The sequence below is a fragment of the Grammomys surdaster genome, unplaced genomic scaffold (assembly GCF_004785775.1).
Source record: "Grammomys surdaster isolate TR1022 unplaced genomic scaffold, NIH_TR_1.0 183, whole genome shotgun sequence".
NCBI classification, from domain to species: Eukaryota; Metazoa; Chordata; class Mammalia; order Rodentia; family Muridae; genus Grammomys; species Grammomys surdaster.
In genome coordinates, this window is record NW_021604628.1 from 1,345,696 (window position 1) to 1,372,584 (window position 26,889).

The window sequence follows — 26,889 nt, forward strand, 5'->3', positions numbered from 1 at the left end:
GAGCTTGTTGGGTACCTAGAGAAGTTTTCATGGTTTTTGGTTTTGAATACGCATTAGAGAAGACATATGCAACTAAAAATCTCCTTTCTTAAAAGTTAATAATATCTGATGTGTTTATAAAAAGATAAAGAGAGAGTATGTTCTATGGAGGGGTGTTGAGGTATGGGGGAAGGGATGTCTCAGTGGGCCCATGCCCTGGCTGTTGCCAGGTAACTGTGGGGTGGAGTTTAGACAGAATGCTAACAGTATCAATATATAGATTCATAAGTAGAATGAATTGGGATGTGTTACATTCGATAGGAAAACTAACAAAGATATCTAAAAAGTCTCATTGCTGCTACTTACAGTAATGTCTTCTGGTCAAGAGAGTCTTTACAGTGCTGAGGTCAGCCTCGAGATGGAGCACCGGGCTAGGACCCGAGGTTCAGTGGTATGGGTAATAAGGCGGTTCTGTAGAGGCACCTTCTACATTGCTGCCATGAGAACAGCTAGAAGAGAGCAGTTACCCTCTAGAAGATTTCTGCTGTGTTTTGGCTTTGAGCATCGTGAGGGCAGAGACTCTCAAAGTTTGGTGCATTCTCGAAAGTGTACTGGTGCTGCCTCACCCAATTTTCCCATCTTCCTGTACCAGCACGGAGAAGAGTCAGAAGTCTGTGTTGAGTTTAATAGGGTCTGTGAAAGAATGAGCCCCATCCTTGTGTACCTAAGAGCATGGGAAGCCAGCCAGAGAGAATAGCGTGGAGTGAGGAACCTGTGGCTGGAAGGTGGGCGGGGTTAATGGCTAAACGTGGTGCTGCCCAGCGGGCTGTGAACAGTTGAGTGTGAAGCGGTTGTGAGCTAGGATTGGCATCTAGCATTCGTCACAAGATTTTAGTCATCAGCCTCTAGAATCTTAGTCTGTCCATGCAGTGTTTTTGTTTTTTTAAGTTTGCAATTCTGAAATTATTCTAGGGTCATTAGAAATATAAGAAAGAAAAGGAAAATCCCATTTGAATTAAGTGCAAAAATAAATTTTTAATGGATAATGAGGGAGCTCACTGTCTTGAAGGTTTTGTAGGTTTTTTTTTTTCTTTTTTACTTTTTTTGGGTACACAGAGTAAAATGCCAGGAGAAGGTGAATCTAATCCCTCCACAAGCTCTAAAAGCAAAGCGTAGGAAGAAACCTGTGAAGCAGGCCCTTTTCAAGTCTCTTTTATCAGTTTTTCCAGGGAGAGGCTGGTGGGTTTCGTGGACAGAGGTCTTTAGCGGCTTAGCTCCTGTAAATGTGGCGGGGAGACAGCCGTGATGTGCGGGCTCATTAATTATTGTTCTTACTGATGTCTGCACAGGCTGCTGGCATCATAAATGTCAGTCTGTCAAGAGACTGTGATAGGTCTAAAAAAATTGATTGAGTACCTCAAAGCTGCCACTGAGCCTGAGACGGACAGGCTCCTCTGTTTCTAGGCTGCGTGGAAGGTGTGGGTAAAAGGGAGGGTTCTTCTTTGTTGCAGGTTGTCTCTGGCCCTGGGGCTCTGTGGTGAGGGTGTGTGCCCCCTGAGGTGTCAGCAGGCCACAGCTCCTGTTAGCAGCCTGGGGTGGGCGCGGGATGCCAGCTGCACCGTGCCAGGAGAGTAAGAGAGACGGGATGCGGGTTTTGACAGACCTGACACAATTCATTTGGAAATTTTCAGGAGAGAACACGAGTAATAAAGACAGGAACAGTGACAGTACGGAGCAAACGTGGGTCTCTGTCAGAGACAAACAGCTTGGAAAGGAGCAGCCCTGTTTGTTGTCGTCAGGCTTCAGCTGTAAATGCAGTCCTGAGTTGAAAGACTCGGCGCTAGTTACTGTCTGCTCTTGGCTAGCACATTCCAATTAGAGGGGATTTTCTTTGTAGACATTTGTTTTTTAAAAACACTGCACTTGTTCCCTCTGTCACGTGATGAGCAGTGGTTGCCTTCAGACCAAGAAATTGGACACGGGTTAAATGGGTGGAAGTTTTCTTGGAAGGTCTCCCTTTGTACCCCGGTCACTGTTACACACTGGCCGAGAAGAGGGGTCTGCAGTGCTGAGAGCCTGGCGTGGGGCTGTGCCGCTGGTGTGGCCTTACCCAGCCTAGAGTAGTTCTCAAGAGGAAGCTCACTGGAGAAAATGTGCTTTGTTGGCTCCTTATGAAGGACCTTAATTAGAAGTCACTCCTAACTCCTGGGGTGGGAACGGGATCTAGCTTGCCACTGCAGCTCCTCCTGCTGCTAATGAGCAGGCTCCTTCCCAGGACGGGTTCTTCTGACAGTTAAAGCTGAGTGTGAGAGTTATTTCTGTTCACCTTGCTCTCCACACTTAACCCTTACTGCCCAAGTTCAGCATATGCAAATAGATTAATTAGATGGTTTCTGCCATTGATCCCCAAACTGAAAACGTTGCACGTTAGAGGGGCTGAAACTTAGAAGCAGAAGGCAGATAATCAAGGTTTGGTTTTTACTGTTAACTCATGTTTAGGTCTTTCCTGAGAGTCTTTTTGTAACTGACTTAAAATGTATAATTGACTAGTTGAATTAGTTAGGTCATTATTATGTAATTAGAATCCTTACAATAGACATCTGTTTCTCTTATTTAGGTAATTTACCCCACGGCACAAGGTTTCATTAACTAATTAGCAGAGGAGATATAAAATTCTTCCATAGCCATGATGCTGAGCCTGTACACTTCTGTTTATTTCATTAGCTTCTAATTAAAACACCAAGTTGACCTGTAAGAAAAGTGTCAGAGAGTGACTGACTTCCCCAAGAAGTGACATACAGTGCAGTCAGCCCCCCCTCCCCATGGCGGCATGCAGCAGACAGTGGGAGGGTCTCAATCCACTCCTCACACCAGGGCTTCTTTCCATTTAATGTAAGGGCGTCGGTGAGGGCGGAGACCAGGCGGAGACCGTCAGTGTCCCAGAGCATCCCTCAGTGCTGAGGATCCTAGCGTCAGGGAAGAGCGCCTTCGTTCTAAGAACACAGTCTGCTGTGCCGTTGGTCTTGGTGTAGAGCAGTGGTGCTCAGCCTGTGGGGCTTTACACGCCTTTGGAAGTCAAATGACCCTTCACAGGAGTCACATGTCAGATATTCTGTATATCAGATATTGGTTGATTCACAACAGTAGCACAATTACAGTTATGATGTAGCAACAAAAGTAATTCTGTGGTTGGGGTCACAACAGCATGAGGAACTGTATTAAAGGGTCACAGCATGAGGAAGGTTGAGACCCATTACTGTGGTCTTACATGCTAGAGTCACGTAAGACTGCCGCTCACAGCACAGCTGCAAACATAGATGGTTTAGTTGTCCACTGACACAGAAGCAAGGATGCCGACTCTTGGAGAAACAACTAGGGCCCAGTGGTTGTGCAAGATGGCCAGTCCCTTGTAGCCAGCCTCCCACGGACCCTGTTGTCCGAGAATACCTCCTATGTGTTGTCTACAAGAAAGCGTAAGTTCTCAGTGTTTAAATGGCTAAAGGGACTCTGAGCACAGGGCCGTGCACTTGTTCCCTAGCATTACTGTTGGCACTGCTTTGCACATGGTCCGATTAGATGAAATTCAGAGAAGAGATCCAGCCTGGACCGTCCTAACTTTGAGGGACTCCACCAAAGCAGGTGCAGTGAAAATACCTTGGCAGGAAGACCATGCAGACATGAAGTTTGGTGTCCAGCCACGGCCACATGCTTTTCTTCACATCACCTTCTTGATGCCATTGAATGCTGCAGGGCTCCTCTCTTCAGTGTTATTGACACCTAAAAGGGAAGTGTGTGCTCCCCAGTAGGTGGCACATTTGGCCATTTGGGCTGAAGTTCTCAAAGGAGCTTTGAATTCCAGCGTGGTGCTTTTATAGAGGAGTGTACCTGTCAGAGGTGGAGGTGAAAGAGGCCCATGGTCTGAGGGCTGTTTTTTTTTTTTTTTTTCTTTTTACATTATAAGTACATTAGCACTATGTGTAGCCTCTACGTATAGCTTGGTTGTTCATTCATTCAACTGGCAGGGGCTCACTTTGTAGTCCAGCTGACCTGCAAGTTGCTATGCTGACTCAGGTGACCTTGAACTTCCAGAGATCTGTCTGTCTGTACTTCCCGAGTTAAAGTTTTCAGTCTGGAGAGAAGGCTCAGAGATAAAGAACTCTTCCTTCTCTTCCAGAGGACTGGAGTTGAGTTCCCAGAACCTGTACCAGCTGGTTTGTAATTACCATAACTCTAGTTCCGAGGAACCTCACAGTCTCTCCTGGCCTCAGAGGTCTTCCATGTACGTGTGGTGTAGGTGACACACACTCCTCTCCTCTCTTCCCTCTCTCCTCTCTACTCTTTCCTCTTCCTTCCTTCCTCCCTTCCTTCCTCCCTCCCTCCCTTCCTTCCTTCCTTCCTTCCTGCCTTCCTTCTCCTCCTCTCTGCACCCTTTTCATAATAATTTTTTATAAAAGTTTTCAACTTGTCTCGATATTGTCTGGCCCACACCTCTTATCTCAGGTTAAGGGACATTACTTTAAAAAGAGATCCTTGAAATAGGACATGCAGTAGAGGTTTTCCGTTAGCTACCTAAATAGGGTTATTATCACAAATAGTGCCATTTTTGTGGAAAAGGACCCCCAGGAGAGCAGTGTGGCTCATGCAAGGTGAATTCCTTTTGGCCGGCTGTTTTGTGATTTACATTTAGATTGTTGGGTTTTGCTCTTGCGGAGGCAGAAGGAGGGGCCTGGCCTGTGTGGTGGCCTTAGTCACTAGTCTAACTGGGTCTGGACAGCTTTGTTCAGCAGAGCTGGGAAACAGGCTGAGCTTGCTTTCAGTTGTTTTCATCCGAGGGCTTATATAGTGGTCTGTGTTGGGGAAATGTCACCCAGGGTGGGGAGAGCTGCGTGAGGTGAGAGCAGATCCTGTGCTTGTAGAGACCGGTGTGGGCCGTCTGTGCTGGGTGGCAGGGGCCAGGGCTGTGGACACATTGTCCGTTCCAAACAGAACAGGCTGGGGAAGGGTGTTAGATTTTGACATGCAGCTTGGCGCGCAGCTTAGGACAGACCACACCAGACCAAACGGTTCCACGAGGGGAGGGGGTTTATTTAGGGCAGAAGGCAAAGGTGGGGAGAGAAACGGAAGAAGATGGTGGGGAGAAGAGACGGCAAGGTCAGGGGGCTCTGCCTATTTATATGGGCGGTGACGTAGCCTTTTCCCAGGTAAAGGTGAGGTAGCCAGGTGGATTCTGGGAGTGTATGGCGGTTGCCTTGGCAATGATGTAGGGTCACCTGGATGTGACATCACTAAGTTCAGGGCTGATACCAGCAAAGGGTGCAGAGATAGCCTATGCCAACATGTCCCAGCATGCTCCAGCTTCTCAAAAAGCCCCTTCAAGTAGAGAGCCAGGACTGACAGAAGAGGATTTGCCCATCCGTCTAGTGCCCGCTGTAGCATGATGAACGGATATGTGGTTTTCATCCCTGTGACAGATGCCCAGCAGGCACGGGTCTGAGGCTTGGTTTGCTTGTGGTTTCAGAAGTCCCAGCTGATGCAGAAGGGAGGGTGTGTGTTGTTTACATAACCTTCTCGATGCCAGTGAATGCCACAGGGCTCCCCTCTTCAGTGTGCTCCCTCACATCCTGGTAGACAGGAAGAGTCCAGGGCAAGATAGTCCCCCCAGGTGACATACCCAGGGACCTCTCTTCCTAGCCAGCCCCTGCCTTGCACAGTTGGAGCACTTCCACCCGGTCTCCTTACAGCTTGAGTACACTAATGGCAATGCCTCACAGCCAGCCAGAGGTGCTGGACTAATCTCCTAGTGTTTGCCGTCTAGTTGGGTTACAGGCCTAGCCCTCATGGGGCATGCTTCCCCTCAGGGGGATGACTGTAAGGCAGAAGAGAGGACTGGCTTACTGTGGACAGGGATAGGTGTCCACGTGGGTCAGTCCAGGCACAAGACTTAGTTGACCGTTTGACTGGAGCAAAGGCTTAAGGAGGTTCTGTGCGGGCCTGGGTGAGCAGTGTCGGGGAAGGACAGGGCGGTACTGAGAGCAGAGGTCAAGGCAGTCAGGAGGCAGGTATGGATGGGCAAGACTCAGAGGGAAGACAGGGTGCAGGCAATCGTGCAGGTGCAGGTTCTTGATAGGCGCTTCTTTGAAAAGGGTTGTCAGTGGTTTGAGGCAGAGTGACTGGGGGGTCGTTTGACTGCAGTGTGAGGAACTAATTGTGGAGACTTGAGTCTGCCCAGCCAGATAACACTCCTGATCCCCAAATATCTTGTTTTGGTCAGATTCGCAGTCTGAGAACGAGGCCTCACCCGTGAAACGACCGCGACTAGTAGAGAACAGCGAGCGGCCTGAGGAGAGCAGCCGGTCGAAGCAGAAGAGCCGGCGCCGGTGCTTTCAGTGCCAGACCAAGCTGGAGCTGGTGCAGCAGGAACTGGGATCCTGTCGCTGTGGTGAGCGCCCTCCCCAAGGCACCGTCCTGGTCCGTTCTGTCTCCCTCACACTGGCTGCTGCTTGGTGGCCTCATTCCACTCAGTCATGGCTGCTCTCCAGTCAAGACTTTAGAAAGTAACAAACTAACAAGTCTGCGAAGGGTGCCAGAGACTTAAGTTCACTTAGAAGAGCTTTTAGTACATTTCTCCCCACGCCCCTTTCAGTTAAGGCTTGCTGAGATGTTTTCCTTGTGGAGCCATCATGGATCCATTGAGGGACTAGCTTGAGGCGGCGGCAGCAACGTCCCCTTTCCTCCTCCGTTGCTGAGCTCAGGGACGCCTCTTAGGACTCTACGCACGGACGTGATTACCAAACTGTGTCTTGCACACACTGAAACAAAAACATAGGCAAATTCTGCTTTTCTTAGTGACCACATATATCATGTCGCAAAGGTAAAATGGTAGCTATATTATTTTAGGCTCACAGTTTTCCTGTCACTTGGTCTGTGGAATAGAGTTTTTATCTGGCAGCCTCTGCGCCTGGCTCTGAGAATTCTCCCCTTCGATTCCAAGAGGCGGGCTTTATCTCTGCTCGCCTCTGTTGAGCTGAAGCTGGCCTACATTAAGGTATTGGAACGGGGCCGCACAGTTCGCTGAGTTGTGGAGTTTGGAGGCATTGTCTGTCTTCTGAAGAGAACCTTTTCTGTTCTGTGCCTCAGCTATCTGCTGTGGAACTAAGGAAGCATGGGGTGGACTGGCTTCTCAAAATTAGGTTGAGACAGCTGTTCTGGCACAATCCCTCTATGTTTGTCACTGTCCCTCCCTCAGCTTGGGGACAGGGAGGCGGTGTGTGGTATTCACTTCTGCTGTGAATTGTGAATAAAGAAGAGAGTTGGGTAGTGAGAGCAGACACTGTCTGCAGGGTTTTAGACTCGGCTTATACCACAGCCCGTGGTGTGGCCCAGCGAGGCAGGGTAGAGTTCTGTGACGAGCTGAGGAAGTTTGGAGTCTGCAGGCTTCGCTCCATACTGAAGGTCTGTGTGATCCGAGGTTCCTGTGTGTTGGGATGGGCTGCGCTGTCTTCAGCTCTCCCTTCTGTTAGCCCCTCCTGCCCTTATTATACTGACTGCTTGTTTCTCGGTTAGAGAGGTAGAAATAGTCTCTTTTCTTCTCTGACTGGGTGCTTGGCAGTATGTAGGGCTTGCTGAGGGAGATCAAGCAGGTAGTCCATGGCGTGCTCGCTGCCTTGCCTCTGGCAGTGGCTAATGCTACCTTTCCTCTTCGGGCAGGCAAGGAAGTTCACAGAGTAGTTTAGAAGAGCCAGGGCTCTACATTAGCGCTGCAGCTTTGATGCAGACCACTCAGTTTCCACAGGTCTCAGCACCCAGCTGAAGAAGTCAAGTAGTTATCTGACGGCCCAGTGCCTCTCACTGTGGTCAGCTGTGCCGTCAAAGTGTCTCAGTCACCTCCACCCCTAACCAGGAGGCTGGGTCTCTAAGTGGGGTTCACTGTAGACCTGAGCTCTTTCTCAGTTATGGAACAGCATGCACGTCCTTGGCCAATTCTAAGAGAGAAGTCCATGTAGGGGGATCCCTCCTGGAGAGCTGGCGTGCACTCTGCCTCATGGAGAGCCTTAGACTATGAGCTCAGAAAGACGACCATGTCACCTGCCCCTGTTTACAGATGAAGAGCTGCAGGAGAACATGCGCTCTGAGGCTGGCTCTGACAAACTGTGATGTGCTGCTCTCCTGATGCCTGCTGGGGTTCCTCTAGCAAAGGGTGGGCTGTGCTGGGCTGTGCTGTGCTGTGCTGTGCTGTGCTGTGCTGTGCTGTGCTGTGCTGTGCTGTGCTGTACGATTTCCTTGAGGACACATGGAAGGTTGGGAAGATAGGAGCTGCCCTGGAAGGTGTTAGAGGGAAACATACTTAGTATTGAGAGTGAAGACTCAACATAGCTGAACTGAAAACAGAATACTTCTCCACTACAGAGCAATCATTCTCCATGGATATTCTCCATCTTTTCTTCCATTCCCCTTCCATTCTGTACAGGTTATTAACTGCTGACAAGAAATTCACATCTCATAAATAATGCTTAAGAGCCATTGCTATATAAATGGAATGTGTTATGAATTGTGATGGGCCTTTTTGTAGCATTCAGTGCCTAGAGCAGGAAGAACAGAGGATGTCATTTTCATTAATTTCTAATGAGGTGCCAATTAAAGGCAGAGAAGACGCTCCAAAGGGAAGAGTGGCCAAGCTCCCCAGAATCCTCCGCCTCAGGGCTGTCATCCAAGCACTGCCAGCAAAGCTTCTCTAAAAATTCCATTAAATTACAGTCTCATCGAGAGCACACACAGACGCACTCAGCCTCCCTTTGATCTTCAAAAGAGCAATTTGTAAGGCGAGCTCTGAGCCTTCTCACACAGGACGGCTGTAGGTGATAGGAATTGTTAATTGCCAGAACAGTCCCTGGACTTGCAATAAGTAGGTGGATTTTGAAGATGATCTCTCCTCTGTCTCACTGTGACTAGATAACCTTTATGTCAACAATCCCAATGGAACATCCTTTTCCTGTGAAATCTTCCCAGGTGCCAGTTAGAAAAAGGCATGTGGTATGGCTAGGCTGGTCCTGCGTCCTAGAGTGTCTTCCACAGTCCATGTGACAGAAGACAGCTACACAGAACAGGCTTGCTTGTTGAGTTCCTATTTGACAGGGTGACAGAATTGATCATTCCTATTGCAAGTCTTGTCTGCTCAGGCCACCTAGAGGATGTTCTAAGTCTGGGCCATGCACAGCACCTAAATGCTGTGTGGTGGGACCCCTCAGCATGGCTTTGTTATCGTTTAGACCTTGCTTCTCAAGACCACAGAATTAACTGTCAAGTACCAGTGTAAGGTCTTGTATACGTTTGTATGTTTTAGTATGTGGAAACTTAGCAGGCTTTGCACTGGGCCAGTGCTGCTTTTATGACCTTGTGGTAATCTCACGGTCTTGTTTTCAGAGGAAGTTTTCTGTTTGTGTCAGAGCCCATGGTGCCGTGGCTGGGCTCTGCAGTCTGTTGTCTTCATGTGCTGCTGTGGCCATCCTGTGTCTGTCGTTCACTATCGATAACAGGTGTTTTGGGGATGACCTTTCAAGGCAGTTTTGCTAAGTTTTGTGAGAAGTAGAGATATATGGAATCTAGGAGCCCATAGACTAGAGGCTAAGTGTGGCGCCACGAGAACTCCCTGGGCAGTGTGTCGGGATGCGTTTGCTGGCCACTCCCAGAGGTTCAGTGAAGTAAGTCCCACATGACCGTTACTACCGCTCTGGACACCCTTCAGTCTTCAAAGATTTTCAAGAAGAAGAGATTTTCTGGGCCCATCCAAGCAAATGAGCAGAGGGCCTAGTTCTTGTTTTCAGCTCTATTTGGTAATAATTTTTCTCAGGCCATCTGAGAGCTAGTTGTGATCTTCATGGCTTTTTCCTCCTCTAAAGTGTTCTCTGGGACCACAGACAGATACCGTTCTGTTCAGCCGGTCCCAGCAGCACATCCAGCTTCAGGGAGCTCACTCCAGTGCTGTTCCTGGGTCTCTGTCCGTGTTCCATGTGTGTGTGTTGATTTAGTAATGCTCTTTTTCCAGAGTTGCTTTCCCCTCAGTGCAACACCTTGTCCCCGATCAGGCATTATGTTTATTATCTTTAGTCTGTTTTAATCTGGAACATTCTTACCAACTTTATCTTTTACAGTTTTGACATTTTAAAATAAGGCCCTCTCTCTGTTGTACATGAATACACACATGTGTGAGTACACACATGTGCACACACGAATGTTCCTGGGCTTTAAGTCAGAGTGCCCCCTCATCAGAGCGCCCCTCTCTGTTTCTTAGCGACCTGAGTTGCACTAATTCTTGTGCTGGTAAGCTCTGCTGGAGCTTCACTCTGGAAGGCTCGGTGTTCTTCAGCATCTCAGAGTTGGTGCTGTTTGATTCCTGTGCACACTGCATTCTCCACCTCCGCTAGTGCACCTGGGAAGCCACATGTGTGGGGAACAGACTTTGACAGTATGTCAGTACTTTTCATCAGAACGTCCCTGAGAGCCTGGGCACCATGGCATATGCTGTTAATCCCTGCACTCTGGAGACAGAGGCAGGCAGATCTTGGAGTTTGCTAATCTTGTCTATCTAGAGAATTCCAGGCCAGCCAAGGCTTACATAGGGAGACCCTGTCTCAAACAAACAAACAAACAAACAAACAAGTGTCCTTGAGGTTTGGCACCTCGTTGTGGATCTTGCCTGAACCAATCTCATGTGACAGTTAGAAATGATTTGATTTCACAGTTTCTTTTTGGCACTGGCATTCTTTGAGTGGAGGCTTTTTTTTTTTTTTTAAACCTATGGCTGCCGTGGATCCCTCCCTCCTTTCCACTGGTGTATGAGTCAGTGCTATATATAATTTTTTTCATTACTCACATTGTTCCGCATTTGGCCAATTGAAGTTCTTTCAGCCCAGCTCCTGTCTCCATTGAGGAGTTGAGGGAGGAGTGGGAGCATCACAGGATGTATCCCCATGTTTCACTTCCTTCCCCAAGTCCAAAACCAGCTACTTCTGCAGACTGTAGGATGGGTCATATGCTGGGCCTGACAGGAAAGCTTGCAGACATGTAAGAAACTACCACCAGACAAGGCAGCACTAGAGTCTTTAGCAAAGTTACAAGATACATTAAGAGGATGGGACGGGAGTGCTTCATCCCACCTGGAAGACTGGACAGCAGACTTCTGCTGTTCAGGCCTTAAGGATGGGTGTGGCTTAGATTTCGGGAAAGGTGGACACTTGGGCAGTGTTGGTTGTAGGTGTGGGGTCTGCAGATGGGCGGGGACAGCATCATGTGACAAGGGTCTAGTAGAAAGGAAGAGAAGGTTCTGGTTCTGGGTTGAGGCAGTTGGATGTTAGCTGAGGGCAAGCACTGTCAGTCAGCATGATCTAACGTCGTCCTTTTAAGTCAAGCTGTACACAACACACTAGAGATCTCCTAGCACAGCCAGCACTGATCTGCCTGATGCGCTCGAAAGACCCAGTCTGCAGGAGCTCCTGCTTTTGAGTCTGCTAATGAAGGCCCAGGTTTTTCCCATACTCCTGACATAGCAGTGGGATGTGTGTGACCCATGGCTCCAGAGGAAGGTGAGTCTTGTCCACACTCCCAAAAGGGAAAAAACTATCCTCTGCTGGAAATGACCTTAGGTGAGAGAAGCAAAGATGCTGGCGCTGTGCGGTCGGTGTGAGGCTGCCGTGTGCGGCTCTCCCTCCCTCACTTCGCTGGCTCCTGTAAACCAGCCACTTACCCTAACAGCTGAATCCCTGTGCTGCCTATCTGTCTCAGTAAATGGAAGTGTCAGACCTGCTCCCCCTCCAGAGGTCCAGCCTGCCTGTGTGCTTGGCCAGGGTGATGTAGAGTCAGAACAGATGTGGGGGCTGCCCTTCCCCAAGCAAAACAGGCAGCAGAGACTGAGTCTTCATGTACAGGACGCCCAGAGCACGTCTGCCCCGTCACCTGCGCACCCTCCCTCCTGCCACCTGATCTCATGACAAGAAGGGTTTCACCTCAGTGGCTGCTGCTGTCTTAGCTCTTATTTTCAAAGCCCAGAGAATAGCTCAGCCTGCCCAAACTGTTCGTAGACAGACGAGGATTATTCTTTAAAAAATTACTGATATTTTATAGTTTTGATCTAACTATAAACAATTTTGGTTTATTCTTTGTCCAGAAGGATTTTTAAAGTTCTTAAAAATTAATATACCATAACATTTTACATTCCATAAAATTCTCCATTTTGCAATTCAGAAAGTTGTAGTAAGTTCATTGAAGTCATGTTGTCTTCACCGGTGGCTTTGTAGTTCACCATTCTAGAAGGACTCAGCCCTCCTGCCCGGCACCAGCCTACCACTAACCTGCTTTCTTTGGCAGTTTTGGTTTTTCTAGAATTTTAGTGTCCATGGGTTCACAGCGTGTCATCTTAGGTCTGTGTCACATGGCATGCTGTGAAAGTCGTCTGTTTTGCTATTGGTTAGTTATTCTTCCTCTGGGAATGCCTCACTGAGAAGGTAGGCCATGTTTATCAGCTGTGGTGAGTGCTACCATATAGATCTGTAGGTGGACAGTCAGGATAATGCAGCTTCATTTTTATGAGTAGATGTGTGGGGCAGAGTGTTGAGTGACAGGTGTACATCTGACACTAGCCAGCACCAGCAGTGTTCCCAGCGTCTTGTGCTAGTTCACAGGTCACCAGCACTGCTTCTCTGAGCTGTTGGCAGCCTTCAGCACTGGGTCGTTCCCTCCGGCTGTCCGTGAGCACCTGTCCACAGAGGGGCAGCTTTCTTTTCCTTGACCCAGGGAGCACCCTGCACATGCTGAGCACTGTCTTCATGTGCTTTGGTGAGCTATCCTTCACCTTTCAAACATTAACTCACTTTACACTCACAACACACACACTCACAACACACACATACACACACGGACCACACACTCATACACACACTAGGACCCCCCACACACACACACACACGGACCACACACTCACACTCATACACACACACACACACACACACACACACACACACTGCACTCCCACCTGCAGCAGCCCCTGCTTTCCAGCCCGAGAGTGAAGGCTTGGAGTTGCTCTCCTAACAGTTTCAACCCCTACCCCCAAATCTGTCTCTGTTCTTAGGTCTTTACACTTTCTCAGCCATGTTTTCTGTTTCTCAGAATGCATCTTCTGTTCAGCTGTCCCTGTGTATTTTGAGTGTCTGGTGGTATTATGTATGTTTAGAATCCACAGTGCCTCTTGTTAGATTGCTGCTCCTTCAGGACACATAGTTGGTTTTCTTGGGGCATTTCTAGTTCCTGTTTTATATTCATAAGCTGTTGCACATGCATGTTATGTCTCCCGTGAACACCAGAGCAGTCTACTGTTCCTGGGTCTGTGTAGGTGGAGGCACAGAGGGAGCTAACGTAGGTTACATGCTAAGCACACACCTGTCCTTGGTCCACCCACTGCACCTCCAGCACCCTGGCCTTTCTTCGGTCTTCAGCTGAAATTAAGTCTTTCCAGCATTAAGTACAATTTAAAGGTTAATTCTCACCCTGCAGAGAGCTGGAGCTGGTTCTTGAGGAGTATGTCCAAGAGTGTAGGGATGTTCACACATGACTTAGCACGGGAACTGTGCAGGGTTTGTAAGCAGGTTTTCCATCCCACAGTGTCACCCCCGGATTTCACTGTGACTGTAGACTGCTAGAGGTAGTGACCCTTCCTGCCCTCAGCTAGAGGCTTCAGCCTCAGTGCCCCTCCCTGCCCCTCCCTGCCCTGCCCAGCCCTGCCCTGCCTGCCTCTCCCTGCCCTGCCCCGCCCCGCCCCGCTGTCCATGTAGGGCCCAGCATGTCTTCATGAGTTCTTTGTGTGTTTGGTGTCTCTCCAAACCTGTATCTTTGACTCTTTAACCTCCATTTAGTTCAACCTCCAAATTTCTGCTTACGATTTGGGACCCTTATGTGGGGGTGTCTGCAGCAAAGTAGCCACATAGTCCCCAGTCACATCCGACGTGCATGCATCATATGTGCACACATGTGGATGTATATGAAATAATATTTTATAAACAACAATAATAGCTTCCCAACACCTCAGTCCCTTGGGACTGCAGAAATGGTGTCAGAGTATCCTGCCGAGTCACGTCTCTTTCCATGTTCCTAAGTCAAAGCTTACTGACACTCTCCTTCTTTTAATGCAACCTTTCTTGATAAGAGGCCTCGCCCTCTTTAGGGTGCTTAGACATTTCTCCTTAGAATCCATACAGGCCTCTATTGATGTGGCATTAGAACATAGCTGTCCCTCTTTGCAGACAGTGAACACTTCAGGAGGAGGTCATGTGTATTCTTCTGCCTGGCTCAGAAGCACAGCTTCAGCCTCCATGTACAGTGCACGCAGTTACCGTGGGAATGGAATGGGAATCTCCTGAGAGACGTAAAGAATAGGTGATCGTCTGTCCCAAGTTAGGACTTCAGGTTGCACCAGTTTTACTCTTACAAAGGCTACAGGACAAGAGACCTCAGTTCTTAGATTAAAACTCAAGCTTTGAAATTAAGTATCAGAGATGCTAAGGTAAGACCTGAGATTTGAGTTCATTTCTTTTTTTTCCCTCCAAACTGTCCTTTTCAGCCTTGTAACTGGGGTATCTGTAGTTCTCTGGGGTGCTAAGGGTCAGTTTGATGTTAACATTGATTTATAAGTCCAAGTGTTTCGCCTGCGTGTTTGTATGTACACTGTATGTCCACTGAAGGCAGAAGAGGCTGTTGGCTCCCCTGCCTGGCTGGTGACACTTGAGTGATTGTGTGCCACCCCTCTCCAGAGCCTCACACTCCCCGTGCTGTTACTGTGTTCTGTGTCACCTGAAACCTAAATTCTATGTTTCTGGAGGACAGAGGCTGTAGCACCCATCCCCCCACCCCACCCACCACCCCCACACACATCTGGGTTACAGGTGGCACAGCAGCCTTGCTACCATGCGTGTGCTGTTTCCCGACACTGATCCATGTCTCACTGATCATGAAAATGGGGCTCCTTGCAGGGCACTCTGTGGGTGACCTCCCTGGGTGCCTCTGGTTTATGACACATGGCCTGAGTGTATTGAGTTCTTTGCAGCAGGTTTCTTGCTTTGCTTCCTGTGACCTGAAACTGTTTTCCCTCCATGTGTGTCGGTGCTCTTTAGCCATAGGATGCAGTGGTTTCTTTCCTTCTCAGCCCCAGCATAGACCATGAATGCCAAACAGACAGCCAGTAAACACTCCTCGAGCCTGTGGCTTCTTTGCAGGACGATGGCCCAACACTGGAGCATGACTCCTTTGTTAGGTGAGATTTCAGTGCCACCTTTTCTCCAAGATCAGTATCAGTGAAGTTTGTGTCTAATTCTGGAAAGTACTGTTACTTAAGCAGGCCAAAGTCTTGATGGGGTCACAGCACAGGTCCTGAAGACACAGACTCCAACAAGACAGCCATTTCTGCTTCCCTATCTTGTTTGCCAGCAGGAGACAGAACACCATCCTGTGATAATGGCAGTGGAAACTTGTCCCTGAGAGCATCTTTTTGGGATGGGGCACAAGACAGGCTTTCTCTTCATAGTCCTGGCTGTCCTGGAACTGGCTCTGTCGACCAATGTGGCCTCAGATTCAGAGATCCGCCTGCCTCTGCCTCTCCAGTGCTGGGATGAAAGGCGTGCAGCACCGCCACCTGGCCCTGATTGCATCTTAAAGGCCAGTTTGTCTTCTACAAGCCTCAGCCGACTGGGCTTGGCATGTTCTTGGCTTGTTGGCTCTCATGGTGCCTGGTGGTGTTAGCACTGCAGCTTTTCAGTCTGTGAGACTCAGAGCCAGGCTGCTGGGGAGCCAAGTCCCTGGGATAGAACCATAAGGGCCTTGAGAGGGCTGGGCTAGCTGAGAAGCTGCACCCCTCACTGACTGATGAGGAAAAGGACTTCTTACCACATCTTAGCTCTGCTGAGATGGACTTGACACAGCAGAGTTCAGAGAGGGAAACAAAAACAGTGATTGTGTCAGTGGCTCACTGGAGCGCTCGGAAGAACCAGGAGCTGGCCCTCAGCAGCCTCTCCACACCTGTGGGTGAGCATTCCTCTCTTCTCCCAGGGTTGGCTTCCTTGGAGCTTGTGTTTTCAGAGACTTCCCTCCTGTCAGACAGGACAGGGGACCCTCTGTGTCTGATCAGAGGCACCACCACCCAAGCATATGCTCAACTGTGGAGTGTCTGGAGAACAGGTCAGGCTGGCCCGGGAGAAGTCCCAGCTGTTCCTGGAGCTGCCTTTCAGAGGCTTCACTCACTTGGCATGTTCTCTAGGAAGATCCTGCAGGGCTGCAGGGGGCAGGGCTGAGCCAGTGTTGACTCCTCTCCCAAGCCAGGTTTTGTTGGTATTTAGTTGTCAGGATGCCTGCTCTTGCTGCTTGGAAACGGCTGGATCTGGGCTGTATGGGGGTGACAGAGGACGCTCCAGTTAAAGACAAATCATATGAACCGATTCCCCCCCCCCCATCCTCCCAACCCCCCGAGGCAGTCTGGCCGCTACCATTGAGTTTTGCAAGGCCCAACAAGCCTCTTCCTCCGTGATCACAAGGCTGCTCGACACATGCCAGCATCCTTGATATGGGGCAGCCCTGGCCCTGGGGAGGGGGCGGCTGAGTTAACACGGGGTCGGGGGGAGGCCTTGTCATTAATACACAGGATGGTGATGTGCTTCTTGTACCTGCCCTGCCAAGTTACAGAAAAATCCAGGAAGAGATGGAAGGCTCTAGATTTATAAGTTAAGGGGCCAGATTTATGTTAATACTCTTGCTTCAATTAAATTGTTCTTCCCTGGAGCTGAGCTGTTGTTCCAGGATTAATTTTCTGTTGAATCTTGCGTAACTGACCAAAATAGTAGTGTGAGGTTGGGAAGCGAGCAGGAATGGAGGCCTGCGGTGAAGTGACTTCTCCACCCAGCTCATCTGTGACCCAGGCCTCTCATGCTGTCCTTCCAAGGCTGCGTGGGAATCTGTGAGCAGAAGCTTGGATGGATCACAGCAGGAGAAAATGAAATCTGTTAGTGCACAAGCACACGTGTCCATGCCCGTCAGTAATGATGCCTGAGACACCCTGGTCACTCCCGGAACTAAAAGTACACTGTGTCTCTTTATGCTAGAAGTAATTCTTTTCTGTCTTTAGTGAGTTATCCTGTTAGATAAGGTTATTTATTTATTGGCCATCTTCATTGAATTTTAGAAGAATGGAATGAGAATCTCTACCACTGAGTTGTTTCTCTTTGGGGGAGGTGTGCAGCACACAGGGCACACAGCGCTCACCACCAAGGTATACAGCAACGGTATGGCGCAAGAGACTCACAGCAGGCTGGTTGGGAAGGGTCATCCTGGACAGAGACGACAGTGTGGGCCTGTGTGGGTCAGCCAGTGCCGTGGGTTCCGATGGCATGGCAGGAGCCCAGTGCAGGAGAGTGGGGGTGGCTGACGTCCAGCCGGGGGCTTCTTAGCCTTGCCAAATTTATTATTTCTAGCACCGAAGGGTTTTAAGCACCAGAGTGACATCATCTAATTTACATTCTAAAATCTCCCTGTGGTAGAGAAGCAGAAATGCTGGTGTGTGTAGGCCTCAAGAATATTTAAAGGCCGTGGCCGTGGTGGCTTGCCCTTTAAGAAGAGTAACGGAGAATGAGGTTGTTGTTGTTTTACACAGTTTGAAGTTTATTCTGCTCATACATTCCATTATTATATTCAAAGAGGCATTAACACATACGAAGCAAGTGCATCCTAACGGTAACCATGTGCCCCAAAGTCCTAGTGCTGTAGGAGAGGGGTCTCTGGCAAGTCGCATGGATGGAGCGTTGGCCTTGCAGCTCGCTGCCCTGGGTCCTGCCGTGCAGCCTTTGCATGCAGTACAGAGCACAGCTAGTTCAGGAGTGATTTAGAGGTTGTCTGAAGAAGCCACTCATGAGGGTACTAAGGCCTGTGTGAGGAGAAGGGACGGGGGTGGGAATCTGGGGGCTAACTGAGTCACAGCTGGGTAGGTAGTCGCCATTTTATGAGGCAGGAGAGTTTAGGTCAGTCCACAGAGGCTCAGGAGGACTGAGTGTCTGTTCCGAGCACAGGACTGCAGTCTGCAATCTGTGATGCGCTCAGCACTGGGTGTGGCTGCCCTCTGCCTGTCCCTTAGGTTGAGAGAACACAGTGTGGTTGTGACTTCTCTTACTTTGAAAGAAACAAGTACTGTCTGCGGCAGCAGGGGTGCATGGGAAATTATAGAAGCATGGACTTTGGGCTTCATGAACTGGGCTAGCCAGTGAAGTACAAGTCGCTTTAAAATTAGAGTTGTGATAAGCAGTGAGAGTCTACGCTCTTCATGACGAAGAGACCCTGAATCTGAGGGTTGAGTGAGCAAAAGAAAAGCAGGGTGTGTGAGAGGCACCCATAGGGGACCGCCCTGGATGGGTGCCGTGCAGTCAGCAGGGAACATGTGCCGTTAGCTTATGTGAGGAGGCTTTGACAGTGCGCTGCAGAGGGCTCTGGGAACTGCCTCCCACAGCAGTAGCTCTGGAAACAGTGCACTCGATACTGGGAAGGGGATCCTTGGACTGAGAGGCTGACTGTGAGGATTGGGAAGGTACTAGTCTCAAGCACTGCAGACACAAGTTTTAGGCTGGGGTTCTGGAGACGCAGTAGAGAAGGCCACCAGCAGGGCGGGCGTGTTGTTTTGAGATGCATGCTCGCCCAGCCTGGCTGAGACAAGGTCACTTTCACTGCTGACTGCTCTCAGGCCTGAGATGAGTCTGCTAGGGCAGGCCCCGCCCACCAGTGCATGCAGCTGTTCTGAGCTGGGCCTCCTGGCCCCTTCCTCGAGCTGCTCTTCGTTGGCCCACATAGCATGTGTATGTTTCATGTTTGATTGGGAAAAAGCAGGTGTGTGCTTCTGCGCCAGAACCGCCCCTTGCTCAGCTGGCCGACTTCCTAAGGGGCTGGGAGCTTCTCTAATGCAGCTCCTCCTCTCCATCGCAAGAGATGCCAAGGCGCCTGCTGGGTCATACACTGTGGCTTTGGTTTAGGGCCCTGACAGGTGACCTGACCACTCGATCAACGCTCTTCTTCTGCAGCAGAGCACAGGCTGGGCTCACTGAGCTGGGGTCCAGTTCTGGTTCTTGGATAATGACTTCCCTCTACCATGTGAAGCCAGGGCTGGAGGAGAATGGAGAGGAGATACACCCCGTTCCCATCACCTGCAGCAGCTTTCCGTGTGCCGGGCCTGATGAAAGGCACACACTGAAATCCTTTGTGCCCTGAGCTGCAGATTCTGTACCGCCCGATATTCCCAGTGTGCCTTGTACATGAGCTGGGGATGGGTGAGCTGTCCTGACGCTTAAGAAACGTCCTTGCTGGAAAAATAGGATTTGTTTTTCCAGGGAGCATTCTGGTCATTTTAGATACATTGACTTTGTTTTGTTTTTGTGAGGCAAGGGTCTCATGTAGCCTAGGCTGGTTCTGTGCTTACTCTGTAGCCAAGGAAGGTCTTGAACTTCTGATCCCCTTCTACCTTCCTAGTTGCTGGAGTTACAGGCATGTGCCACCATGCTGGGTTTTTTTGCTATGGGGGAGGGGTTGCTCCATGCCTAGTACTGTTAATTTAAAATGACTCTTTAGATATCGTATTTGACCCCTGCAGTGCTATGACTTGGAGGTGGCCCTCATACAGGTTTAAGGGGTCCTGCAAAGGTTCTATTTGCCCTTGTAAAGCTGACTTCACTCAGAACTGGAGTGAGTCTGACCACAGCCCTGGGCCTCGAAGGGTTGGGCTAGTGTCATGTACTCTGTGCTGGCAGCTACCTGCTGCTACCTCACACTGCACACCAGCAGAGCCTTTCGCATGTTTCGGTCCTCAGCCTGTCAGTATTTTCAGGATCTGCTTGAACCTTTAACAATTGAAATTCAGATGAGCAGGGAAGTGTAAAGTTAGGTGGAAGCACTGAATGGCTGGGCTGAGCTTATCCCATCCCTGTCTGTAATAACACAGCACGTAGGGGGCTTCACGTGGGGGGCTTCACGTGGGGGGCTTCACGTGGGGGGCCTCACGTGGGGCCCCCCACGTGGGGGGGAGACTTCAGGAGAGCAAGTGCGTGCGTAATTAATTCCAACCCAAGAGTGCGGAGCTGGGTCAGCCAGCTGTGATGGTGAGCTTTACTCCTGGAGGAAGCCGCTGAGCAGCGTTCTGCCGGCTGTGGGAATGCAGACACCAAGGAGTGTGGCTTCTGCTCTCGTCCTGTTCCTCTCAGCATCTCACAGAAAAGACAGCACTGACCCTGCTCAGGTCCTCAGAGTGGTCTTCTCTGTGGTCAGTGGCAGGGAGCTGTGAGCTGGCTGCCTTGTTCCGGCCCAGGCCTCCTTCGTATTAGGTTGGGTGATAGTCAGGTTGTCCCCTTGGGCTGTGGTTGTTGTCAGTGTTTGCACAGGAGCAGATCAAGGAAGGCTATGGCTGCTGCTCTAAGGGACACTTAGAGCCTCGGTGCTGTGCACGCTTCAGTGTCCTGGACAGTCTCCTGTGAGCATGTGCCGTGTTGAGGGCAACTGGATTAAGAGGGTGAGGGGAAGGCTGTGTCCTACCAGATGGCATTTTACACACCAGTCACTGGATGTCGTTCACATCTGTACCACATGGCTAGCCAGATGTGTTAGACCTCCGTGCTGGGCCTCTGGCTTATGGAGGTGAGAAGGTGGCCTGGAGCAGGGGCTCTGGACGGTGAGGAACTGCCGTGGTTGGTGCTGGGAACAAACCCACATTTTCCTTCCAGCCTGCTTCTCCTTCCTCTTGTGTTGAGTGAGTCAACTGGTGGCCTCTGCTGTCTCCTCCGTGCAGGCTTCACTGTAGATGGAAGCTTCTGGAATAGGCCCCAGGCCTCTCCTGCTACCCACAGTCTGCAGTCCTGGGTAGACCTGCATGATATAGCCACTCGTCATCCTAGTGCTGTCTGCTGAGTTGAAGGGGTCTTCTCAGGTTAAGGAAGGGGCTCCCCAGCCCTGCAGAGACCGTTGAGCCCACGTCCTAGGATGTGGGATGGTAGTCATGTGCTTGGCCCTTCCTAGCTCTTCTGTCCACGTCCTGAGTGGTCTGTCAGAATTGGGGACAGTGGCTGGTCCACGTAGAGAAAGGGTGCAGTCCAGAGGGGCGAGGCAGGCACAGCCCATGGGGAGCGGTGAGCTTAGAGGGCCGGCTGCTGCTTTGTTCTCCGTTTTAATGAAGGGCGTGTCCTGTATTGCCCTCATGAGCCTGTAAGCAAATAGACACCCACCCAAGTTCCTGAGCGCTTGGTACAGTTACACTGAAAATGTAATTGACACCTTGGAGGAGGGCCGGCTTCAAGCTGTCGTCCAAGGAGCTCACCTTCCTGGGCTCTGGCTCAGCACAGGACAGTGTTGCATGTGGGTCGTGTGGGCCTGACTGTACTTGACACATCAGCCATCCCAGTCCCTGTGAAACACTTAGACCACAGTGCGGGCAAGCCAGGACATGGACGTCGCCTTCCAAACCGCGTGCTGCTGAGGAGTGCGGGCTCTGTGATGGGCTCAGTGTGGAACAGGAGCAAGTCTCACCTGAAGTGGGAGGAGAAGAACTGGGTGACCCCTGGGACTAAACGAGGACATCGCAGCTCTGTCGCTTGAGCCTCCATCCTATCCGGCGCCACTTTCTTTGGCCTTTTCAAGAAAGGACCCAAGACTGGTTTGTCCTCCTCTGTTTCCAAGACTCCGAGAACTAGCAGGCCTCCTGCCTTGCCTTCTAGTTTCTTTAAATAACTTAGAGAAATGCCAAGGCTAGCTCACCCGAAAGCAGGCAGTAACCTCAAGTCCTTCTGTCTGTCACTCAAGACCATCCATCTCCAGAGTGTTGGAGAGTCGACGATCCCTGCAGCAGCTTCTGGAAACAGGCCTGTGTTCCCAAGAAGGGGAGGTTCTGACTGATTAATCTATCTGCTCTGCCTGTGTGTCACCTCCAGTTCTTTTTTGTAAGAAAGTTTCCATTTTCTTTTAAAAATGAAATTCCACCCACCTCTCAGTCCCACAGAGCAGGACGTGTCCCTCACAGCAGTACTGGTCTTCGGTAGCTGGCCTGTGCCTGGTGAGTGATCAGACCAGGACTGGAGCGTAATCTGTGTGTGGTCATGGAGACGGGGCACATGTCCCCCAGGCCCTCCCTGTGCATTACCTGCTGTCTCCCCACGTGCCTGTGCTCCTCAAGTACAGCTGCTATTTTCTGGCTTGCAGGGCTCAGGGCAGACGCTGGCTGCATCTGACAGGGGTGTGGCAGTGATGCTCTTGGCTCTAAGAATCCTACTGGTCAGGGCTGCCAGTGTGTCTCCCCTGCCAAAGGAAGGGAGCACACTGAAGCCCTTGGACCTGCTGTGAGTAGGGTCTGAGATAAGGTGGGCAGCAGGCCCGCTGCCCTCTGTAGTGCTGTGTGTCGAGAGCCGTGCCAGGGTGTCTTTCCCCCACCTCCCAATAGGTGAGGGCTTTGTTCCTGAAAGATGATTTAGCTTGTTAGGCAGCCTGTGTACTGAGGGTGCAGGAGCGCTGCTGCGGCCCCTTCAGGAGAAGACAACTGGTATCCAATATCTGGGAGTAATGAACTTATCAGTAAGTGTAACACACGAGCTCATTAATCTTAACTTGGCTTTTCCACCAAGTGGGAGCTTAGCTTCTCAAGAGACAAAAATTTCATCTCTATTCTTTTCCTCAAACCCAGACCCAATTTAGAGTCAAACATGTTGCCCTGCTCTCCCTGGGAAGCAGTTAATAATGTGTTTCTCGAACACTGGCTGGCTCAGGCTGTACCCTCCACCCCTCTGCTGCATGCATGCCCCAAACACAGCCTAACCTAGCAGCGGCCACGCAGGTGAATAGTTCTGTCTTCTAAGACCCGGCCTGCCCTTCTCACACTTCTGTCTCCAACAGCATCTGGGTGAAGTTAATCGTAGAACCTAGGCCATTGAGTCTTGAGTTAATCTCCACCTCCGGGGCCTTTCCTGCCAGTTGACGTCCAGGTTCTGTACAGAGGCCGAGGGGCGGCCACCTGTTGGTTTCTGGACCTGAGCTTAAAGGACAGCAGTCTGCGTAGAGCGGCCCTGTGAGCGGGCACACGGGGAAGCAGGTCAGGGTCCCAGGGGCGTGGCTGTGCAGCGTGATGAGGATGGGGATGCTGGGCCGACCTTTGCTCCTTTAAACCCTGAAGGTGAGGACTGCGTACCTCTCAGCCTTTCTAGGGTAGGGGTTCACTGGGGAGCCGGGAGGAGACAGGTGGCCTCCATATGCTGCGTTCTCTGTGAGCTGTCTTGACCTCTTCCTCATGTGCCCCCACAACACGCACGCACGCACGCACCCTTGTCCGCCTGTCCATCTCCTTGCTTTGCAGGCCTCTTCCTCTGTTCTTGGGTTTCTCATGTGCCAGACCCGTGTCTCCCTCGGACCTACAGCTGCCCCCACAGCCTGGTGGGATCCCTGAGAGGACCCTGGTATCTGCATTCTTGGGGTGTTAGAGCATAGTCAGACCAGATGACATCAGACGACATTACACTCAGCCCTCCTGCAGTTCTTCCTCTCCTGCGTGTCACCTTTTCCAGGGTTGCAAAGCACCCATTTTCTGTTAGGAGCCCCATTCACTTGTGACTTGATCCCTACTGGAGCTTGCCAGGGCTTCTGAGCTGGCATGGATGCAGAGCTGCTTCTCTGGCCGTGGAGTGTCTCCATCTGATGCTGCGTTGGGGTGAGGCCGGTGCCTGCACATGTCCCAGCAGAGGCGCCGCAGAGCTTACTGGACCAGGAAACTGGGGGTGGGAAGTGCTGGGCCCCTGCTGAAGGGTGGGTGCAGCATGAAACCTTGTCCTGACCCCGTGTCTCATGCCGTGTGTCCCCTTCTTGTGGATGCCAGCGAGGCCCCTAACGACCGTCTCCTCTGTTCCCCACTTGCAGGCTACGTGTTTTGTATGTTACATCGCCTGCCAGAGCAGCATGACTGTACGTTCGACCACATGGGCCGCGGCCGCGAGGAAGCCATCATGAAAATGGTGAAACTGGACCGGAAAGTCGGGCGCTCCTGCCAGCGCATCGGGGAGGGGTGCTCCTGAGGGCCGGGCACGGCCGCCACACGACGCTGTTGTTAGTTCACTAATGTTAGCCTTATTTAGGACAAAGTCAGCCAGACACCTTGTACTGGGCACGTCAGACTACAGCCGGCCGTTTCCTTTCTTTAGCCAGCCATCCTGGTACTGTGGTTTAGGGGTTGATGGTGGATGAAATTGATCTCTGGCTGGTTACTAAGGTGCCTGCTAGCCATTGTATAAAATTAAAACATGAAGACTATTTGTTTTGAGCATGGCTAGTGGATTTACAACAACACATGCTGTCACTGCTGGAGTCAGACTTACAAAAGCCTTAAGCAGAAAGTGTCCAGACCAGACTGAGTCGGTAGAGGAGGCGCAGGCCTCGCCGCCCACACGGCCGCTTTGACAGAAACTCTTCCATGTTTGGCCTTTCACCTCTTCACTTTCGCTTGGTCCCAGCAGGACCTGATGGCCACGCGTGCCTTGGCCACAGGAAGCTGCCGAGACTGGCCACGTGGCTGGGCTGGGCTGTGTCCTCACTCTCCCTCAGCGCTGGAAGTCGGGGGTGGGGACAGATTCTATGGAGGAAGCTTTTTACCTGTTGTTAAGGGAAACTCATCATACAAGAGGAGACACAACTTCACTTTGAAAATTAGATCCACTCAAGATTAGTCCACGCACGATCCCACCTTCTCTGCACAGGATCCGTGGTCGAGACCCGCTGACTCTGGCTGTCGCTTGCCAAGGGCAATGGTGTTGCTCATGGCAGCCCTGCGGCTGAGGCCTGCACCTGGGCCTTGGCAACCAGATTTCTTTGAATTTGAAAAGATGTTTCCTGACCACAAGAATCAGTGAGTAGTGACAGGGGAGGCTGCTGCTGCCCTTCCTGCAGGGGCCTCCTCTAATTTCTATGCAGCCATAGTTTGAGGACAACCAGGCACCCACCTCAGGACAAGTTCAGGAAGGGAAGACAGTGGACTGCACGGGCCCCTGGTGTGGCGCTCTACATTGTGAGTGGCGGTGGCTGTGGGTGGGGGGCCTGAATGGGGCAGGTATGTGGGGTTGGTTAGAAACCACTGACAGCCAGAGGGCGGGGCCAGGGGGATTCTGGGAGTCCTTTGAAAGCCTGGATCAAGTCTAAGTGCCACACAGGTGCCATCTGTCCCAGATTGTGGCTTGGGTGAAGCTGTCCGCGTCTGGCTGCTGATGAACGGTGTAGCCCAGTGACTTTCCTTTGTGTAGTTGAGCAAGGTCTGCTCTCCAGATGAACAGATCGGCAAGGACAATGTCTCGATCCAAAATAGCGAATAGGAAATCATGTTCTTCCCACCCTGCACCCAGTCTGCACCCACCAGAGGGGACCCAGTGCAGAATCTCCAGCCTTAATTCTTGCTTCAGGACCCAGACCAGCGCCTCAGTCTAGGGCAGCCCAGGGCCAAGGTGCCAGGTCTGCCTCGCGTTTACCACTGTCGCTAAGCCACAGCCCTCTGGCCACCACATGGCCATCCTCAGTGAGGCGCCATGTACCCTTCTTAGGTCCTCAGGTCCCTTCCCCATAGCACTGGGAGGGGGTGCTGGGGACCATGTGCCCAGGTTCACTCCTGCTGGAGAGCTGGGCAGGGGAGGAAGGGCTTGTTCCCTACAGTATCTGTTCTGTGAAGTTTGTTAAATGTAAGGGAAGCTGAAATTCTTGTATCTTTAAAGAAGAGATCTTATTTAACCCTTTGTGTCCTAGAGTGACTTACACTCATAGCCTAGAGCAGTTTTAGTTTAACATTGTGAAAATATTAAAAGAATCTTGTAACTTTATTCTTTTTTTTCTCCTGCTGAAACAAATTAAACCAATCCTATGGACATCTGGGTTGTCTGTTTTGGCGGCTCTCCTAGTGGCCGAGGAGGGCCCGGAAAGGAGTGCAGAGTCTCCCTGCTTGTGGCTCTGCAGAGTGCTCTGTAGGACCTGGGACTTGGGGTGATTTGCCCAGGAAGTGTCCATGCCCAGCAGCTGCCTCCCTGTCTGGATGTCTGAAGGCTCTAGTGCAGGCCGGGCAGGGCTGCTGTGTCTCTGGCCCGTCTCTTGAGGACCCCAGGTATGGGTGGGTTGGGTGCCTGGGTACTTGAGTCTAGCATGGGTGAGGGCAGGCAGGGTAGGTAAATGCTGCCCGCTACTTCAGGGCGGCTGCAGAGATGAGCATGTGGCTCTGAAGTCCAGGATAGACTCAACACTCTTTGAAAGCTTTGCCTCAGGCAGAGGAATGACATTTATACCACCCCACAGTTTCAAGAAGGTGACGAAAAAATGGCCAGGAAGTTCAGAGTGCTTGGCACAGGGCAGAGGAATGCCACCAGGCAGAAACAAAGGCTAGTCTGATGGCTGGAGGGTGGCCAAGCCAGGACAGAGGCTCTCAGCCCTAGGGAGAGAAAGCCCTGGGGCACTCGGAGAAGCACCCCTCCTCCCACCCCCCCTCCACGGGCACAGTAGAGACCCGAGGGGGAGGAGGAGCCTGTCTGAGGCCCCTTGAACTGGAAAGGGGAGCACCCAGCTTACCTTGTAGTCCAAAGGTCTGGGGAAAGTCTCAGATCCTGAAATGTATGTAGAATGTCAAATAAGACAGAAAATGTGTTAAGCCCCTCCGGCCACATGCAGTAACCTCGCTGTGGGCAGATGCTAGTGCTGTAGCTCTGAGGTCACGGGGCCTCTGCCCAGAGCCAGCACTGGTGCTCTGCGAGGCAGGAGATGTGCAGAAGAGAACTCAGGAGGCTCCGCACGCCCATCTGCACCACAGACCCCCCCCCCAAGTGTCTGCAGCCCATGGAAACCCCAGAGATGGAG

At 51.0% G+C, this 26,889-nt stretch overlaps 1 protein-coding gene across 1 annotated transcript in view; it reads left to right on the forward strand.

Annotated features, from left to right (window-relative positions):
• The window catches only part of Zfand3 (zinc finger AN1-type containing 3), a 202,048-nt gene extending 176,135 nt beyond the window's left edge, over positions 1-25,913 (forward strand). The window contains exons 5-6 of the mRNA XM_028767881.1: positions 6,251-6,418; positions 23,929-25,913. Coding sequence (XP_028623714.1) covers positions 6,251-6,418; positions 23,929-24,083 — 323 coding nt within the window. The 3' untranslated portion in view covers positions 24,084-25,913. The remainder of the gene's footprint in view (positions 1-6,250; positions 6,419-23,928) is intronic.
• The last annotated feature ends 976 nt before the right edge of the window (positions 25,914-26,889 follow it).